This window comes from Podarcis melisellensis (assembly GCF_964234715.1).
Source record: "Podarcis melisellensis genome assembly, chromosome: 6".
NCBI classification, from domain to species: Eukaryota; Metazoa; Chordata; class Lepidosauria; order Squamata; family Lacertidae; genus Podarcis; species Podarcis melisellensis.
In genome coordinates this window covers 13,083,841-13,104,320 of record NC_138538.1, presented here as the reverse complement: position 1 = coordinate 13,104,320, position 20,480 = coordinate 13,083,841, and the positions used below count along the sequence as shown (strand labels likewise).

Sequence of the window (20,480 nt, the reverse complement as noted above, 5' to 3'; positions counted from 1 at the left end):
TTAGCCCATTCTACAAAGGAAGTATGATACAGTGGTACCTCGGGTTTCATACGCTTCAGGTTACACACTCCGCTAACCTAGAAATAGTGCTTCAGGTTAAGAACTTTGCTTCAGGATAAGAACAAAAATCGGGCTACAGCGGCACGGCGACAGCAGGAGGCCCCATTAGCTAAAGTGGTGCTTCAGGTTAAGAACAGTTTCAGGTTAACTATGGACCTCCGGAACAAATTAAGTACTTAACCCTAGGTACCACTGTATATGGGTTAATTGTGGTTTGCAAGCTATGGCTTATCACACCTACCAGGAATAAAATGACAAAAAAATCACTTTGAATGGTCGGTGACCCTTTTCTGTGGCACTTAATATCATTTTTGTACCTTATTTTGAAAGAGGCCACAGTTAGCTTTATTTTGATACCAAAATAAGCCAAATTGGTTGAAAAATAAGTGAAACAGGAGGTTTTTTTTTAAAACTGATGCAGAAATTGCATTAGCCTAAATCGCACGAAAATCGACATTCAAAAAAAATTCTGTGCCCAATTTTGGACCAAAAAAAATCTTACAAAATTACCGTATTTTTTGCACCATAACACTCACTTTTTTCCTCCTAGAAAGTAAGGGGAAATGTCTGTGCGTGTTATGGAGGGAATGCCTGCGGGTGGCATGCCTACGGATTTTCCTCCTCTAAAAACTACGTGCGTGTTATGGTCGGGTGCGTGTTATAGAGCGAAAAATACGGTAATTTGAGGTTATCTCATAGGTATCTACACATAATTTTTTAAAAAAGGAAATCTGAGTCATGAGATCACGGTTGAGTATTAAAATCAGGTGATTTGGCGTGGAATGACCCTCTTGCCATCTTAACTGGTGCACAGAAAGTTATGCTACTGTAAAAACATTAGCATTTAAGGTTCTGCAGCACTCTTGTTTGAACTACAACAGACTAACACAGCTACCAATAACAGGTATGACATTACTATGGCATCTGGAATGTTACTTGAAAGGAGTCTGCTTTGAGGAATGCAAATACTTCTGGGTGGCTTGGACAATAAAAATAGGTGGCTGTGGGGAGGAAGAACCAGTTTTTATTTGGAATATATACAGAAACCAGATTGCATAGTTATATTGGGCCACAATAAAAAAAATATATTTATTGCTAAGTTAATCCTCTACACTCTTCCTTGAACAGGACAGCCCTGGAATACTGTAGGCTCATTGCAATATATCAATTAGCTATAAAGGAGGTTATTGGAAGAACACAACTTTGCAGCGCCCTAAACAACCACAGGTAAATAGTCCCCTGGAAGCATATTACCAGGCCAAGGTAATGCGGTTTGTGGGCAGGTGGTTTTAACATTACTTTTTAATGCTTACATGTAGCCTGTTGCTACAAGTACTGTACAGGAAAATGTGACATTTTCGGAAAAGAATTTTTAAATGTCCACAATATGTTTTTACTATTGCAACCCCTATGGAATTACCTGTGGGAAAGGTTTAAGGGGAGTTGGTCAAGAAGCCTTCCATTTCTTATTTATCATCTCTTCTAGGCACTTTGGATCTGGGATATTGTGTTGTTCTGCTTGGCTTTTAAGTCTGGTGTCTAAGGCTGCATTCACAGGTGCTATTGTTCATGTGAGTTATTTGGCATGTCATCAGCATTCTTCCACAAATGCTTCACATACTTGAGAGTGGAGTGCAGTCAGAACAGAACTTGCCAACTTCTAAAAACCACAGTAGGGCAGTGCCTTTATTAGGCTAAAAATGTCATCAAATAGTGAGCAAGCCTTTTGAGTTCTACAGAGCTCCTTAGTAGGTTGGATATCAAGCAAAGGTAGAAGAAAGGAGAATGGGAAAGCAGGCTGAAATTAAAGCCACAAAGTCTGAATTGTTCCTAGTCTTCAGATGCATTTCAACACATATTAGGGTAATACCTTTATTTTGTAGAAATTTCGTAGGCATTTTAATTCCTTTTAGTTTATTGTGGTTTTAACCTTCTGTATGTTTTAAACTACGGTAGTAAATATTTTAGTGATATTCTAACTGTTTTTTCTACAGTCCAGCAGTATATAAATTTTATGAAATAAAACAAATAGAAATAAATTAGACCTAATATGGTTTTTCAATTTATTTTTTAAAAAACTAGGCCAGTACAACTACCATTTGTTTTTAAGATGATATTCAGGAAGAGATGGCAGAACTTAGCCACTTCTAGCATCTAGTAGAGAGCACTGACAGAGAACCATTTTCACTAAGTGCTGCAGTCCTTCCAGACTATTATCCAAGGACCACATGCCAGAGGTACATAGGGCAGGAGTCAAAAGTGAATGCAAATTTTACCTTTGAGTAGTACACTAGTTTCTACACACATACACACATTCCACTCTAGCCTGCACCCAGGCAAGCAAGTAGCATTATCAGAGTTCAATGAAACATTCAAGGCAGGCAAAACCACTCAAGGAAGATGCAAAGCAGGACTGGTAAACGGGGTGGTGAGGCTGGAGAGTCTGAATTTTCCCATTTGTATCAGAGGTGTACCTAGGATCCCTTGCACTGGAATGCTGAGCAATGTGTGTGTGCGCAGTCCAGGTGTTGTGGAAGGACTCAAATGCCTAACAGGGAATTTTTGCATCCACTCTGGCCTGCGCTACCAGCGGGGTCCAGTTTTTCTAACCCCTAGGTATGCCTCTGCCTGCTATACAGCATCTTAAGACTCTGAGCAACATAGATGGGTGTCTTCACTATCCATCTTTTTGACCAGACACCATCCCAGCAGAAAGCTGTCAGCATTAGGTCCTATTCGACCAGAGAAGGTGATCATACAAAATGAAAATGACTGAAACACACATCTAGGTTTAGGTAGCCAAAAGTTCTTCCTTCTGATTCTTTGCTTCTCACTTTTGTAAATATCCGATTTACTGCTGGCTTTGTATTTTCAAAGGAAGAGTGGCCAATTGTCCCATCGCAGTAGCCCTTGACACATAACACCTTGTGTCTTCCATCTTAAGACTGTTGCAAAGCAAATGTTTGGCCTTTTCATTATATCTTGAACCTTCCACCTTTCCTTGAAAACTGAACATCTAATTCTGACATAAGTGTTCTGGAGCGCTTGAAAGCTTTCTCAATACTAAAACACTTAAGTTGGCCGCAGTACAATAAGGTACAGTGGTCCTCGGGTTAAGTACTTAATTCGTTCCGGAGGTCCGTTCTTAACCTGAAACTGTTCTTAACCTGAAGCACCACTTTAGCTCATGGGGCCTCCTGCTGCTGCCATGCTGCCGGAGCACAATTTCTGTTCTCATCCTGAAGCAAAGTCCTTAACCTGAGGTAATATTTCTGGGTTAGTGGAGTCTGTAACCTGAAGCGTATGTAACCTGAAGCGTATGTAACCCGAGGTACCACTGTATGTGCTTCGACATCAATTCTTCAACATAGTGATCCTGAGAAAGCTCTGCATACTTAAACATTAGCTCTGGACCATCTTTCCAACTTGCAGCGAGATTGAGATTCATTAGCAAGTGTTTATTTCTTTAAAATTATACAAAGTTTAAAATTATACAAAGTTTAGCTTTTTTTCTTCCTCATTATATCAGTTCATAAAAGTTCCACAGTTAACAGTAAATTTACAAGCTAAGTAGTGACAATAATTCTTTGTAAAAGAGTGGTTTAGGAGGGATGGGAACTTGTGGCCTTCCAGATGTTGTTAGACTCCAACTCCCATCTCTAGTCAGTATGGCCGACGGTCAGGGAAGATAGGAGATGGATTCCAACATCAGCTGCTGGGGCACTGGCTTCTCAGACCTGGTTTAGCAGAAAGCAGAAGCTTGATATTCTGGTTTCATCTGCTGTCTGACATTGCAGCCAACTATCTAAAAAGACAGATGCACATGTGGAGTAATCAACAGCCTTCTGGATATACACAGGCATTTACTCTTCTGTTTCATTGTAGACAGGTGGCAAGATTCTCCTAGAGTTGGTCTTAACCCATGGGTGCGCTATTATTTCTTTCAAGGGAAGCCGCTGGGAAGGTGTACGGTTGAGTATTTTGGATATTAGGTCCTTGGCTCCATCTGACACCCAAGAAGGGAATGAAAAGTTAACCTTGGAAGAAAAGAATGTTTTAAGTTACATTTTCTTATGAAGCTAGTTGTGTCTTCTGCTTTTTTTAAAAAAACTTGAATGCATTACCCTAGTGCCAGTTTATCTGCTTCTCCACCCCCATGCAGCTTTCCTATCTGCACATCAGCTTTGCCCTAAGATGCTTATACTGTTGGACAAGGACCTTGTCAATTATGTATCTTGTACAGCACCTCTAGAAATAGGGTTATGTTAACTGCCATCCCTCAAAGGGCGACATGTCTGTGGGGCTATGGTCAGGGTATAAAAGGTAAAAAAAGGTAAAGGACCCCATGACAGTTAAGTCCAGTCAAAGGCAATGATGAGGTTGTGGCACCCATCTTGCTTTCAGGCTGAGGGAGCTTGCCTTTGTCCACAGACAGCTTTCCGGGTCGTGTATATGTACCAGCAGCCAGACACTAGGCATGGGCATTCATTAAACAAGCAGTGCACACACACTCACCAGACACGAAGTCTCTCAGAACTCTGGTATACACACACATTTCTTTCCACTCCAGTGTTGTGGGTGGGAGGAAACCCTGCCTTTTACCCTTTCAAGAGCAGGCAGAGGGCTCATCTTCTGTGGCACTTAGTTCTAAGATCTGAGATCAAAGAACTTATGTAAAAAGGCAGCTGGGGGGTCTTTTATTTCCTAATCGGAAGATTAAGCACTCTGCCCTTTAAAAAGTGTGCTCTAAATAATAGAGGATGTTATCTCTTGACTAGATTTTGAGGGAAAAGCATCAAGGGTTGGCAGGCCACATGATCTGGCAGGTGGGGGCAGATCTTGATTGTGGGTTAGCCATCCTGGCTCATGGCTCTTAAGCTTGATGCTATGACCTAATGTGCCCATTCAAGGATAAACCATCAAGATTTGGGCCCAAGTTTCAAGCTGTAGATTGCAAAATCCATTTACTCTCAAAGCTTTTTGTTCAGAAGAACATACATCTTTTATTCTTCTGAAAGTCTCCATCTGTGTTGGTGCTTCAAATGGTGCATATCCTGCAAGACACTCGTAACAAAGGACACCAACGCACCACACATCGACATTCTCACTGTGTGGACTCCCCTCTATCATTTCTGGAGCAAGGTAGTCTGCAGTGCCACAGAATGTTGTCCTCCTATTTTTTTTAAAAAAAATAAATGGGTTCAGTTTAAAATTGCCAGTTGAAATCCAGTTTAAAATGGGTTCACTTTTAACAGGACACATTCTGCATTTCACAGTTGCCAAATAGAAATTTAGCAGGTGAATTTTTTTGCTCACATGACTCTTCCCAACAGTATTGAATTCTTAAAAATATATATGTATACATACCTAAGTGATGGAGCATGCACTGACCATCCAAAGTCTGCCAACTTCAGCTCCCCTCTTAATCCTAACAGGAGGTTTTCTGGCTTAATATCTCTATGAATCACTTTTAGAGCATGGCAGTACATCAGAGCATCAGATATTTCTTCCATATACTGTAGATGTATGATGCGCAGAAAATAAAAAAAATAGGTAAGTTAATTCTGACTGTTAACCAAGACTGCATGCAACTGTACATAAATTTAGCAGTGAGACTGGATTAAAAGTGCACTCAGTGCTACTGTAATGCACAATAAGGTTTCCTCTATGAGTCTGGGTAGAAAACTTATGATTTTCCCACTGTAGAAAGAGTTGGGTTTACATAGAGCTGATTGGCCAACCATTGTGTCAGTATCAGAAAAAAATCCCTGGAATAGGGTGTTGCACAGGAGAGTTACAAGGGCAAAATAGAGAGGCTTGGAGGGCTGTATTTCATTCCATGGCGTAAGGTACTTGACCATTGCACATGATGTTCTGACCCCACCCACTTGTGATTTGGCTCCACCTACCACTGGTAGGCAGACTCCAACCTCTTCCCCCCCAGCCAAGATAATGTGGCTTTTGGCGATTCTCATCCTTAGGCTAGAACTTCATTTGGAGAATTACTAATGGGGTCTGGAAGTAAATATTAAATTCAGTGCACCTCCTGTTCTCAAAAGGAATCTCTTTAGTCCACTTCTTCAACTGAAACAAAGTCATAAGAAACTTAAATCTGTGGTCACAGGGGGATGACCTTAAAGTCTGCTGTGTTTGAAGTTTGGGTGCAACTCAGCTTGCAGAAAGAGGTTTGTATGGAGTTTGAACAGATAAAAGGACCTACAGATTCCCAGACTATCCCTGTACTTTTAACCTCTGCTAACCGCCATATCCTTTACAGTTTACATAGATTGATACATTTTAGGTTGCATCCTGTTTGCAACTTATTTCTCACACTTGGATTGAGTATGAGGCCATCCTTGATGTATCTTCTGAGAGCAAAGGGGCAAGTATGGCTTTTTGGTTTCTCCAACTAGTTAGTTAGCTAGGACTATAGAATTCTTTCCTTTCCAGAGTGTCCTTCTGTTAATAAGCATAAGCTTTCTTATTTTATACTCCGTCTCAATCTGATTACCTTCCAATGAAAGGCATGCTCCAATCAAAGACTCTCACTAAAGGCAACTTCTGCTGTTGCATAAAAACGCCATATGCTAACAGGCTGGACCTTAAGCACTGGTGCAATGGGCTATGCCATCCTTTATGCCCAAATGTCCTTCTCCATTTCTGAAAGCCATGGCTTGGTTATTTCACAATGTTTGGGGCCAGTCAAAGCTGCTCCAACATCATAGGCAGTATGTTGGTTTGCAGCTGTAGAACCAAATCAGAAGAAGACACAGACAGACACACATAAACGGGCTTGGCTTTGCTCTCCTCACAATACATTTACCTACCAGGTTTTCTTTAAGGAATATCTACGCCCTCTGAAGCACATTAGGCTCACCAGCCATATGTTCTATGTTTTGCATTCCAGCTCCTTGTGTAGAACAGTAGCCTTTGCATTTGTACTCACAGTGGCTGTTCTGATGTCATCAAAGTGTGTTTTCTTCTGTAGCTCCTTGTACAGTTCTCCTCCTGGAGCATATTCCAACATCAGAAAAACCCGGGTCTGGTCATGGAAGTAGTTATACATCCTTAAGATATTTGGGTGTCTAGGCAGATTTTTTGTTTAAAGGAAAAAAGGAGAGGACCTGTGGTTTAGGTCACATAAGAGGTAAGCGGCTGTGATAGGTAGACAAAGTACACACGGTCTACAAATGAATGTACTAAGCAATTGCCCCATCCAGGAAGAAGATACTATTGAGATACAAGTTGTGTTTGGATCAATCAATGCATGCTCCCTTGGAAGCAAATCTCCATTATGTTCAGTGGGGCTTACTCTTAGGCAGGTGGCGGGCATAAGATTGCAGCTGTAACTAAGGTGCACCAACCTGGTGTCCTCCAGATGTTTTGGACTACATAACATCTACACAATGTTTCAGAGGTGATAATGAGGCTTTCCATGTTTTGACAGATTTAGCACAGAGCAGGTATGCAGACCGCGTGGCCCTCTAGATCCTGATGGACTATAATTCGTCAACATGCTTGACCATAGCAAGGTTCCTTAGCTCAGTGACAAGCATCTGCACTGCATGCAAAAGGCCCTACCTTGTAGCTGTTATGATGCTGATGCTGATAATTTAATTAATTAAATTTGTTAGCCGCTTTATCTTGCCCAAGGAAACACAAAGTGACTTACAACCAACTAACTCACCAAACCACACAGATACATTAAAACAAAAGGGGCGGGGGAGGAGACACATTAAAAAATCAGTGCCTAGCATCTTCAGGTGGGAAAAGACTACTGTCTTCTGAGCTGCTGCCAGTTAACACAGACATAGTACTGGAGGAACCAATCATTGGGTCACCAACTCGAACCCCCTACGATGCAAGAATCTCAGCTAAAGCATCCAATGGCTATCCAATGGTCTGACTCTGTATGAGGCAGCTGCCTCTGCATTCAGTTGCTTTACCTGAGGTGACTTAAGATTTCTATTTCTCTTCTGAGCTGGTGCTCTAGCTGAGATTTTTCCAGCAATGATTTGAAAATGACTTTCAAGGCCAAGATGAAGTGAGTTTTTTTCTCCCGGGCCAAGTACACCGCTCCAAATCTCCCCTTGCCAAGTGGCTTGCCAAATTCAAAGTCTGAGGTGCCCCACATTTTCCTGTAAATCAAAGGGGGCAGTTAAAATCAATTACTAAACCAAGAGAACCATACGTTTCCTTTACCAGCATGATAATATCTGGATAATCCCCATCTCTGATGTAGCCCTGCTGCTGTCCAAGATGATGGACCCACGTGAATGTGCTCAGGGGCAAGTTGGCCAATGTGCTCAGTGACCATGCTCACATCATCTGCACAGGTGTGTAGCATGTAAAGGGGGAGAACTCTGAAGACTTGGGCAGAGGTGTCACAGGTAGTCCAAGCAGGACATGCTGGAGTAGACTGACACGTAAATGCAAGGCAGTTTTCTTATGACCGATCAGGGGCATTATGATTCAAATATGCCACTGAGAAGATTAAACAAACATCCATCAAGATATTGCACCTGTAAAGAAACTAGAAGAAAGGCAAAGGTTGACAAAAGGTACATAACCACAGAAGAAAGCACAATGTGTGTACAAGATACACACATTTAGTTTCTAATTCGGTATCAAAGCCATTTTTAACTGCAACATGGCAGAAGATTCCTCCAGTGTAATAATCATCACAAGACACTTTTATATAGTTACCTGGGAAGCAGAGAACCAGAGTCACGTTTGGCATTTGCTTGAGATACTTTTTCTTGAGATGCATTTTCTTCTGCAACAACAATTGCACCAACTTAGAGGCATGATGTGATGGGCAGTAGTTACGGATCTAGTTAAAGTACTTTTCATGTAACTGAATTGTTGTACAGTGGACCCTCTGGATACGAATTAAATTCATTCCAGGGGTCCGTCCACAACCTGAAAAGTCTGTAGGCAGAGGTGCTGCTTCTGCGCACACGCATGGCGTGATTGAATGCGCATGTGCGTGCGGCAAAACCTGGAAGTATACACTTTCTGGTTTGCCGTGTTCGTAACCTGAAAGTTCCATATCCAGAGTAACTAGAGGGTCCACTGTATACTTAACAAGTACTTTTTCAAAAGCTGTTCAAACTATATAATTGAACCACTTTTGTTTGTCCTTAACTAGCATAATTTAAGAATTTTATTCCTCCATTTGGGCGGGGGGCAAACTTGCTTATGTAACTCGCTATCATACTTAAAGCTCTATATAACTACAAACAGGAAGACACAAAATCATTCACTGAGAAGAAAACAAGCATGTTTGAAATTATCAGCAGAAAGGTGTGGCGATCTCCACCCATTCCATGACTACCACTTGTAGTTGCTCTGCCTACAATAAAAACACATACACACATAGTGACATAGCTTTATAAAAGCAATCCAAGACTAAAGGTTGCCTATGTTTGCTGCTTCACACTCAGCATCCTTTTCCAGGGTGTTTTTCTACCTACGCAGCTAGGGAGTTCTTGTTTCAATTAGCTTTATCAAGTGAATGCAAAAATCTAAATTACAAATGTTTCTCCTCCACAAACAGTGCAAGAGGCTCCAAGGTGATTTAAGCCTCCCGAGGAAGCACTAAATTGCACTGCAGTGGTTTTACAAAAGAATTACAAACCAAACATTACTGTTACGGTAATATGCTGGAAGTTATACTGTTGTTTCTCTGCTTACAGGATTGCTATCGTAAAACACAGCTTAAGAGAGAAGGGAGCAATAAGGAAATCAGTGTACTGGCACATAATTTTGTACTAAAGGAAGAGAGAATTAGAGAATTATAAAAGCAATCAAGACAGAAAAAAGATCTCCAGTTCTGGAAAGAACTAGTAAGTGCAGCACTAAGAACTCAAGGAGTGCTGGATGAGGCAATCAGTTTCAGCATCTTGTTTTCTATTGGAAGCCTGCAAGCAGGATCCGAGGGCAACAGCACTTTCCCTTTCTGCAGATTCCAGCAACTGGAATTCAGAAGCTTACTGCCTCCAACAGTGGAGATTGAACGTAATCATCAGAGTTAGGAGCCATTGATTGCCTTATCCTCCCTAAATTTGTCATTTCCTTTGTAAATGCTATCCAAGTTGCTGGCCATCACAGCCTCTTGTGGGAGCAGATTCCATAGTTTAACCATGTGCTTGGGAAGCAGGACAGAAGAAAGATATCCTAAAGAAGACATGAAGAAGCAGAAGACAAGGAACAGAGCCCAGAAACGCAAGAGTGGACCTCAAATTTCCTACATGGTCCTCAAGAAAGGAATAACTAATTCATCTTGCCTCTTGCCCTTGAAGTACAAGGGAAGCCATCTTTTCCTACTAAGTTTGGGGCTTATTGGGATGAGAGGTGGAAGTTGCATCATAAGGTACAGGAAGCTCAGGCAGAATGAGAAAGTTACCTCAGGAAGCTTATTTTGAGTATCATGAAAAGGCAAATTGCTCATTATTTCATTTATTATTGTGCCCCCAATGAGATACATTTATGGGATTCTCTGCTGCAAAGTGCTGAAATAACTTTTTCAGACATGACATTGATGGTTCTGCTACAAGAAACATGGCAAGATGTCTCCATATTGCTTAATGGATACAAATGTCACTCATAGACAGCCACTCCCTCAACGAAAGGTTGTAGGGCTAGTGGGGGTCTAACATGTTTCATCTCCACAAAGTTGAATGCAACTACAGCAGCCATGATTTCATGCAACCCGTTTGCAACTGCTGTCTTGGTTATAGTACTGAAAGTATGTTTAATGCTGATTAACATCTCCATACCACCTTGTCAACAACAACAAAAACTACTGTAAATACTATCTGGACAGAACTAGAAAATTATATAGAATCCATCGAATCCCTATATCCTACTGCAGTGTATCATTGCAGGGTATTTTAATGCACACATGGGAGTCAACAATGTAAATTTGTACACCCATTACAATCAGATTCTGGAACCAGATATTTACTTTGCCAGAGGTACCTCCCGTCTGTCTAAAGATCATAGATTAATTATTCAGGGCTTTGTTTAGCCCAAGTTGTAAGGCGGAGGGACTTGCTAATATTAAATGGTATGATAGAGGGAGATTGGCCTGGGGAATATACCGACTTTACAAAGCATGGAAGCAGTGTGATAGATTATATTACGACCTCACAATTTGCGTATTAGTTTGTCATGGAGTTTGAGGTGGGCCATAATATTGAAAGCGATCATTTACCTTTAACAATGGTACTAGTAGGCCCAGTATTTAATTATTCTTCCCCCAAAACTCAATCTGTAATGCAAACTTAGGTGTGACTGTAGGCAATAGTATTAAGTGGACCCCAGTACTCAATCCAGCATTGACCCTCCTTCATACAGATGACTTAAAGGCTATTCATACTGCTATTATCTCAGCTACCTCTGCTGCTGAGGCTATAGATTTATTTAAGATCTTGAATGACAGGTTGCAAGACCACTTGAGAACTGAGATCAAGAACAGTGGCTCAAGAAGATCCGTGGGATCTTCCAGGTGGTTCGACAAAGAGTGCAAGCAAGCTAAAAGCCAGCTGAAGAGAGTTTACTGTAAATATAGGAACTCTAATTTACCCCTCTAAATTAATGAATATGTTTCCCTCAGACAGAAGCATAAACGTCTGCTAAGATGGGAAAAAAACAAAAAGCCTCTCACAATAAGCCCATCTCCCTCTTCTGGCGTACAACTGATTGGTGGAAGGTTCCATTTGTATTCCACTTCTGACAGCAAAATATCTCAGGCCAGCCCAGAGAGCTTACCAGGATACCCGACTACGGCTCTGTGTCAAAGCTGAATGGGATGCAGAACAACATACAGTATGAAACGTCAAGCAACGTACCTTTTGGCTCCAATCTTCCTTTGTCTTTGTTGAGTTGTTTTCTTACAGGTGTCTGCTGTATCGCTGATCTGGCCATCTTTGTTTTAGGAATAAAAGCATAAGGGGATGAACCAAGAGATTATCTGGTTGCCAATGAAAACAGGATGCTGGACTGGATAGGACTTTGGCTTGATGCAGCAGGGCTCTTCTTAGACACCTTCCCAGGGGCAATTGAATCTTACTTAAGCACTAATTACAGGATAGTATAATCCACTGCACTTGAGGCAACTGGATGGTTTGGGTGTGGCTAGGCAGGCTGTGTAGCATACAGACAGCTCTGTTCTCCAGACAGTAATACCCAGGGGGCTTCCTCTGCCTGCTCCCAGCATTTGCCACTGTGGGGAACTGTCTCAGTTTGCCAAATGGTAGGGATGCCCCTGCACTAACTTGTCTGGAATTTGGGTTGCTATATGTTGGAAGTTTGGTGCTTGGGCAAGGCCCAATACACCCCAGAACCTGAGACACAAAGAGCAAAAACTTACGTTTTTTTCCTGAGCTGAGCTTTGAGTGTCACAACAGGCTATGCTGGGCTTCCAATGCAGGAAGAAGGAGCTACACAGGGAAAAAGTAAAAAAGTCTTGTGGCATCTTACAAAAAAGCCTTGCTAATTTATTACCGCACACGTTTTTGAGGACTGTTTTTGAATCTCCTGATGTCATGTCACATGACATTAGGTGATTCAGCTTCAAAGGAAAAACTGGGGGCAGCCTCTAAATGCATTCCAAAATCTTCCTTTGTAGCCCTGGCTTTGATTTATGCCCCGCTACCACAATTCCTACTAAATGGAAGCCCCACTTTGGACAGGGATTAGTTCTGCTCAGTGCAAGTGCTGCCAATTCCAGTTCCTATTCTTGCTTGCAGAGACACAATCAGAAGTTCACTCTAAGGCTGCCACTTGTTCATTTGAGCCACACCTTTACCTGCCCTACACTTGAGATCAGAGATATGCGTCAGATGGGGTGGGGTGGGGAGAAGATGGCCATATATACAAATACATGAGATTGCCCAGACCCAGTCTACACTGAACAGCAGTGTCTCTGTGTGGTTTCAGGTGGAAGTCTTTCCCAGTGCTACCTTGGAGCTGCCTGGGAGAAAAACTGATGACTCCTAGGGACTGAAGCAGTCCCCCCCCAAGTATTTTTTAAGTGGGCCAGCCCCTCTCAGTTTTCATAGGGTGTTCAGCTCTGCCCCTAGCTCTATACAATACTGCACTGGACCCTCTCAATCCTCTGGGGAAGCTGGCACCTTTGCCTAGGAGAGACTCTCAGACCTTTTACATTCAAAGCAGTTATTCTAACACTGAGCTACAGCCAATCTCCATATTTTTTTGCTGCATTACATCAACACTGCTATCACTCTGGGAATTGCAACAAAGGAAGGCACCAGGTGTACCTGTATGGAGCAGAAATGCATTGTTGTATGGAACAGGAATCCACTGATTTACCTTCTCATTTAAATCAGCTGAGGCAGGATGGAGAGTGAGAATCTGGTTAATACCCCCAACAGCTTATATACCCTCTTTGTTGAATGGGAACTGGTTCAACTAGAGCAGGGGTCAGCAAATTTTTCAGAGGTGGGGCCGGTCCACTGTCCCTCAGACCTTGCGGGGGACCGGACTATATTTTGAAAAAATAAAAATAAAAATGAACAAATTCCTATGCCCCACAAGTAACCCAGAGATGCATTTTAAATAAAAGCACACATTCTACTCATGTAAAAACACCAGGCAGGCCCCACAAAGAACCTAGAGATGCATTTTAAATAAAAAGACACATTCTAATTACCGTATTTTTCGCTCTATAAGACGCACCAGACCACAAGACGCACCTAATTTTTGGAGGAGGAAAACAAGAAAAAAAATATTCTGAATCTCAGAAGCCAGAACAGCAAGAGGGATCGCTGCGCAGTGAAAGCAGCAGTCCCTCTTGCTGTTCTGGCTTCTGTGATAGCTGCGCAGCCTGCATTCGCTCCATAAGACGCACTCACCTTTCCCCTTACTTTTTAGGAAGAAAAAAGTGAGTCTTATAGAGCAAAAAATACAGTATGTAAAAATACGCTGATTCCCGGACTGTCCGCGGGCCGGATTTAGAAGGCGATTGGGCCACATCTGGCGCATGGGCCTTAGTTTGCCTACCCGTGAACTAGAGCAATGATGTCTAATCCCAGGTAATTGAAAGCCCATCACATAAAACAAGCGATTATACCAAAAAATCAGCACCAAAAACTTTTCAAAATGCATCATTTAGAAAGCATTCAATTATCTTTCAAATAATGTCCTTCAGAAAGTACTTGTTCTCTTAAAATCTACAGAGCTAGGTTACTTGGCATAGCATCCCACCCACCCTGCAACTCCTATATTCATAGTTCATTACCTAATAGACCAAACCAATTAGCAGAGTTCTTTGGAACTCCAGAAAAAAGCAGGATTTCAGTAGCAGCCTTAGTGCAGGCTTTTTCTACAGTCACTGTCCTATCAGCTCAGGCCTTTCTCCTCTGCATTGCAAATGGATTCAGGTGCAAAGACTGGAGCCAAGATCAATTCTTAAAGTCACACAGTTTCTAGGTGCAAAGGGTTTCAAGGCTCCAATACCTTTAATACAGTGGTACCTCGGGTTACATACGCTTCAGGTTACAGACTCCACTAACCCAGAAATAGTACCTTGGGTTAAGAACTTTTCTTCAGGATGAGAACAGAAATCGTTCTCTGGTGGCGTGGCGGCAGCGAGAGGCCCTATTAGCTAAAGTGATGCTTCAGGTTAAGAACAGTCTCAGGTTAAGAACGGACCTCCAGAACGAATTAAGTACTTAACCCGAGGTACCACTGTACAGGGATGGGGAAGCTACAGCTCCCCTTGTGCTTGACTGTTGGACATACCTGGCCGGGGCAGAGGGAAGTTGGGAGTCCAACAACAACTGGAGAGGGTGTCCAGCCCTGCCTTAAATAAAACTCATAATATAGATACCAGTGGCAATGCCTCAAAGCATGGAATGTTCTTTACTAGAGCTGTAAATCAAACATGACTGTGATGACTTTGTTAAGTAAGAGGTCACAGGTTCCCACCTCTATTTCACTTGTTACGTAAATGACAGAATTTTTATGTGCCATAAAAGGGTGTGGAGGGCAACTGCAGCTGTAATTCTGCCCTCCTCCCAACCTTCTACAACTTTTAAAGGTACAGGGAAACTGTCCTTTGCATTTAATCATCCTTGCTGACTGATCACAAACCTCCTTCTTGAAAGCAATTTTTTTAAAAGGTCCAGCTGGGTGAGTGGTGAACATGCAAATTTGCTGCTTGTTCTACAGCTCTGCAAAGGACAATTGAGAGGGTTCATTAGATCAGTTAGCATGGGGTGGAACAGATGTGAAAAGCAGACTCTCCAACTGTCCCTATTTTCCAGGGATGCCCCTGGTTTAGAGAAGCCATCTCCGTTTCTGATTTGATCCCATAATGTCCCACTTTTCCTTAGGATGTCCCTATTTTCATTGGAGAAATGTTGGAGGGTATGGAGTTATCCTGAGCCATCTGAAAGCAATCCTGTATAGGGAAGTTTCTTTTAAAAATGTTTAATGTTTTATTATGTTTTTACATATGTTGGAAGCTGCCCAGAGTGGCTGGGGCAATCCAGTAAGATGTGTGGGGTATAAATAGTAAAATTATCATTATGGAATGGGACACCCCTGTTTTCATTGGAGAAATGTTGGAGGGCATGGAAAAGGCAAATTCATGAATGATGAACATAGCAGAGCTAAAAGGCATGCTGTTTTTCTATAAAATGCTGATGGTGTACAGATGTGGCTCTAATCTTTGATCTGATATTAATACATTTGCCACTTGTTGTTTTTTTTCTGGCCCTGCTCCTGGGCCAAGGCTTCTAAGGCTAAACAGCTTGAGTTTCCACCAGGCTTAGGGCTGTCAATTGTTTTAACAGGTCCTGCTACTGTACCTTTAACAAAAGCCTGACAAACAGAAAGTAAGTAGCTGGAGCTTTCTCCAAAGCTGCATCTGTCAAATTTGTGTGTGTCAAGTTGTTCTTAAAGGCAGCAGAGCAGGGACAGTGAAGTTGGCAACCCTAGCATTCACTCGTGAATTCTTTATTTGGTCAATCTAAAGGGACATAAAAGAGGAACCCAACAAAGATTGCAAAGCAGTTTACAACCAGGTGAGGTGTCAGTGTGACCTCCAGTTCAAGAGAAAAGAGACAAGCAGAGCCGGCAGCTGCCTCAGGCGGTACCCAAGAGAAGTGGCACTCAGGAAGAAAAGGAAGCCACTGCCCCAATGCTGCTTTGCATGGTGAGGTTGCCATAGCTACTTCCTTTCCTTGTCCTCAAGGTACCAAGAGAGCAGCAGGGCTATAGGAGAGCAGCCAGCTACAGTGGTACCTCGGGTTACATACGCTTCAGTTTACACACTCCACTAATCCAGAATAGTGCTTCAGGTTAAGAACTTTGCTTCAGGATGAGAACAGAAATCGTGCTCCGGCGGCGCAGCAGCAGCAGGAGGCCCTATTAGCTAAAGTGGTGCTTCAGGTTAAGAACAGTTTCAGGTTAAGTACGGACCTCCGGAATGAATTAAGTACTTAACCCGAGGGACCACTGTACCGCCCCACTTCTGCCACAGCTTCACACAGTGCCTACGACAACCCTGCCTTATATAGTCCAAGTGGGGCAACAGCTTCCTCTTCCACCTTGCCACCCTCCTCCTTTGCCTGCCCATCCTCTCACTTTCTCACCTTCCTTCTGCTTCCCACCACCTGTTTCCTTGATTTTTGCCTTGGTCACCTCCTCCGCTTGACTTCGTATTTCAAATATTACAGGACTAAAGGTAAAGGTAAAGGGTCCAATGGTGGCCAACTCTGGGGTTGTGGCGCTCATCTCACTTTATTGGCTGAGGGAGCCGGCGTACAGCTTCCGGGTCATGTGGCCAGCATGACTAAGCCACTTCTGGTGAACCTGAGGAGGGCATGGAAACGGCGTTTACCTTTCTGCCGGAGCAGTATCTATTTAACTACTTGCACTTTGACGTGCTTTCGAACTGCTAGGTTGGCAGGAGCTGGGACCGAGCAACAGGAGCTCACCCCGTTGTGGGGATTTGAACCGCCGACCTTCTGATCGGCAAGTCCTAGGCTCTGTGGTTTAACCCACAGCACCACCCGGGTCCCTATTACAGGACTAGGTAAAGGTAAAGGTACCCCTGCCCGTACGGGCCAGTCTTGACAGACTCTGGGGTTGTGCGCCCATCTCACTTAAGAGGCCAGGGGCCAGCGCTGTCCGGAGACACTTCCGGGTCACGTGGCCAGCGTGACAAAGCTGCATCTGGCGAGCCAGAGCCGCACACGGAAACGCCGTTTACCTTCCCGCTGGTAAGCGGTCCCTATTTATCTACTTGCACCCAGAGGTGCTTTCGAACTGCTAGGTTGGCAGGCGCTGGGACCAAGCAGCGGGAGCGCACCCCGCCGCAGGGATTCGAACCGCCGACCTTTCGATCGGCAAGTCCTAGTCGCTGAGGCTTTAACCCACAGCGCCACCTGCGTCCCTACAATGGATCTATTGCATTCATGTGCCCCCACTTTCTAATCCCTGGAGCTCAAGGTGGTGTGCACGGGTTCTGCCCTTCATAATTTAATTCCCACAACAATCCTGTGAGGTAGGTTTAGGCAAAGTGGGGGGGGGGGAAGAAAGAAAGAAAGAAAGAAAGAAAGAAAGAAAGAAAGAAAGAAAGAAAGAAAGAAAGAAAGAAAGAAAGAAAGAAAGAAAGAAAGAAACTGGCCCAAGTTCACCCAATAAACATCATGGCTGAGTGGGGATTTGAACTCTGGTCTCTCAGGCCCCAGTCTAAACACTACACAACACTCTTTAGAGTTAAGTCATCCCTGACCACTGGCCCTGCTGGGAAGCGGTGAGTGCTTGGTGCTGTACAAACATGGAAAATATCCTAGTCAGGTTGCATGGTGGGTGTGGGTTTTGTGGTTCGCCTCAGGCACCAAAATGCATTGGGCAGGCCCTGGGGGCAAGGAAGCAGTTGTGAACAAGCTTACTAGAGAGTAAGTCCAATTGAACTCTATGGGACTCACTTGTAAGAGTAATCAATTGCAGGGTCATGGCAGCACATGTGGTCTAGAGCGCCATTCCAGTATGTAATTTCTCAGGCTTGCAGTTAGAAAATCGTTTTGGTTTGAGACAGCTCAAATTCTTTATGCCCTCTGTTGGCTCTGGTCAAACAGCTTTTGCAGGTTTTTGAAACTCCACAAGAAAAAAGTGCAACTTCTGTTTTTCAAGGGCAAAAGTGGAACGGGTATGCATTGTATACGCAATCACCTTTCAAGAGGGCTTCAGCTAAAACTGTATCCACCCTGTGTTAATTTATGGCTTAATTTGAACGTGGCCTCATGGAGTGTTCTCCACCAGGGGGCAGAACAGTGCTGTGAATGGCGCAGGACGGACATAATTAATTGTGGAAAGCCACTGTTGGACTGATAACCAGTGGCTTGCCATTATTTATAGCTGTTCATCAACTATCATACCACATTCTGCCCAGAATGACTCTTCAGTCTTAGCCAACTCGTTTTGTAACGTTGTTGGCTGGGAACGGTTTTATAACAGTTATAAAACAGATATTGGCTAATGCCAGTATCTTATGGTGCTCTAGATCGAAACAGGCTTTGGCGTCCCAATAAATCCTACATACACTTAAAAGCAAAACTGCACAAAAACTTTGTTGAATGCGGGGGGCGGGGATTTGGAGTTTTCTTTCATGGGAAATCCTTTTGGGAACCACCTAATTTCCACCTCTGCTATTTCGTTTGCTTTTTTTATTTTTGTTTTTAAATAAAGAGCTTTCATTTTTAGGACTAATTCAGAGTACTTTAATGCTTTGGTCCTGTAGGACAAATAGCAAGCTTTTAGGGTGTGTGTGTGAAGGTTAGATTTGGGGAAACTGCGCAAGGAAAGCTGCCTCCCCATTTAGTGTCATGGCCCTGATCTAATCTCAGGCCACACTCCTAGAATGGCTGCTTCTAAATTTAAACAAACCAAGAGATCCTATCTTGACTCTCCCACTGTTTCATTTAATATAAGCCCTGAATTATTCAGATATTTACAATGCAATCCTAGGCATATCTGCTCAGAAGAAAATCCTACTGAGTTCAATGGAACTTACTTAGTGTGTAGGGATAGGAATGAATCCTAAAATGGAATCTGGGTAAGGAAGGGATCGTGGCGTTTTAAAACTATTCCCCTTTCCCCCTTATCCCTTGCCTTCTTAATTAATATCTGTGGCATTTCTCATTTGCAGTGCCTTTTCCCCATAAAAATAGCTGGAAAACAGCATTGGGGGGGGAATACTAAAAAAAAGTATTTGGCCCCCAAAATCAAAAGGCCCCAAAAGAAAAGCGCAACAACTTTTCTGTCTGGATTTTCACTGTTTGAAATATGGCAAATAATAATAATAATAATAATATGGTTGTGGGCATGATTCCTGCATTGCAGTGGGTAGGATGAGATGACTAGCATGGTCCTCTTCAACTCTGTAATTCTATGCTTCTATAAGCAACAAAAGCGGTTAAAAAAAACAAACTATAACTTTTGCGGCATGAAAAAGAGCAAGATTTCAACAGGAAGTAACTGGGTGGACACTGGTTAGAAACAAAATAGTATGTCTGCCCTGAAACATCTGTAGCTGCCAGCTATATTGAAAACAGGACTGTGTATAACTGCCTTGATACCATGATGAACACAGATCACAATGAATGCACAATACCAAGGATATCTGGAGGGGCCCTTGGGTGGCTGTATGTCACTGGTCTTCATCTGGTGGGCCAAGACCCACTAGTGGCCTGCAGCCTGATACTGTTGAATGGTCTCTTTAAATTTGAAGGTTCATTACTGTTCCACAAGATGTGTATGTCTTTAAGGGCCAGAGCAAATAATGTGACCCAGGTTTACAGCTGTGAAACAGTATAGCAGGTGCTGCTAAGTTGTGTTAATTAAGCTGTGTCAGGAATTGGGTATAGTATATATAGAGCAGCACCTAGCTCTCTCAGTACCCTGGGGGTTAGGTTGGGTCATGCTTTTTGATATGTTTAGTGTAAAAGGAGTTTTTGTTATTAAAAGCTTGTTAAAGTTATTTTTGAGTTCCTTGTAATGTGTGGTCTCCCCAGCAAGCTTTCTGCAGTGCAACTAAACTGCAAATAGCCAACATCTTTAAGCTGGGCTGCAACAGTAGCATGACCACCATGCAAAAATATGGCAAAATATTAAGAAATGGGTCCCCCAAAATGCAGGTTTGGGTTAAAAGTAGGTACTGGTTCTTGAAGAGGTTCAAGATAACCTGCTCTATGTGACCTCATGCCAGACAAGTACAACGGTTTGAAAAGTGAGATATTCTTGCAGCAGAAGGAATGTGAAGGAAGATGTGAGAAAACTCACAAGCGTCTTTGGTGCAGTTTTTGGATCATACTTAAGTGGCGTACAGAGGTCATTGGGTTCAGTTAGGTCTGCATCATCATGGACAGGCAGAGTTTTTCATT

General features: G+C 42.8%; 1 protein-coding gene across 4 annotated transcripts; it reads right to left on the bottom strand.

Annotated features, from left to right (window-relative positions):
- Positions 1 to 3,497: 3,497 nt before the first annotated feature.
- On the bottom strand, positions 3,498 to 19,279 carry LOC309373002 (aurora kinase C-like). Of its 4 annotated transcripts, none has more exons than XM_081917157.1 (9): positions 18,027 to 19,279; positions 12,437 to 12,506; positions 11,916 to 11,991; positions 8,767 to 8,836; positions 8,007 to 8,198; positions 7,007 to 7,145; positions 5,428 to 5,576; positions 5,059 to 5,233; positions 3,498 to 4,097 (listed from the first exon to the last, which is right to left on the bottom strand). In XM_081917157.1, the coding sequence occupies exons 1-9, from the start codon at positions 18,062 to 18,064 to the stop codon at positions 3,924 to 3,926; spliced, it is 1,083 nt and encodes a 360-aa protein (XP_081773283.1). In that variant the 5' UTR covers positions 18,065 to 19,279; the 3' UTR covers positions 3,498 to 3,923. The 4 variants fall into 4 exon arrangements, with proteins under 4 accessions (XP_081773283.1, XP_081773284.1, XP_081773281.1 ...); XM_081917158.1 differs by lacking the exon at positions 18,027 to 19,279 and adding an exon at positions 12,722 to 13,731; XM_081917155.1 differs by lacking the exon at positions 18,027 to 19,279 and having other exon boundaries at positions 12,437 to 12,711.
- Positions 19,280 to 20,480: the final 1,201 nt, after the last annotated feature.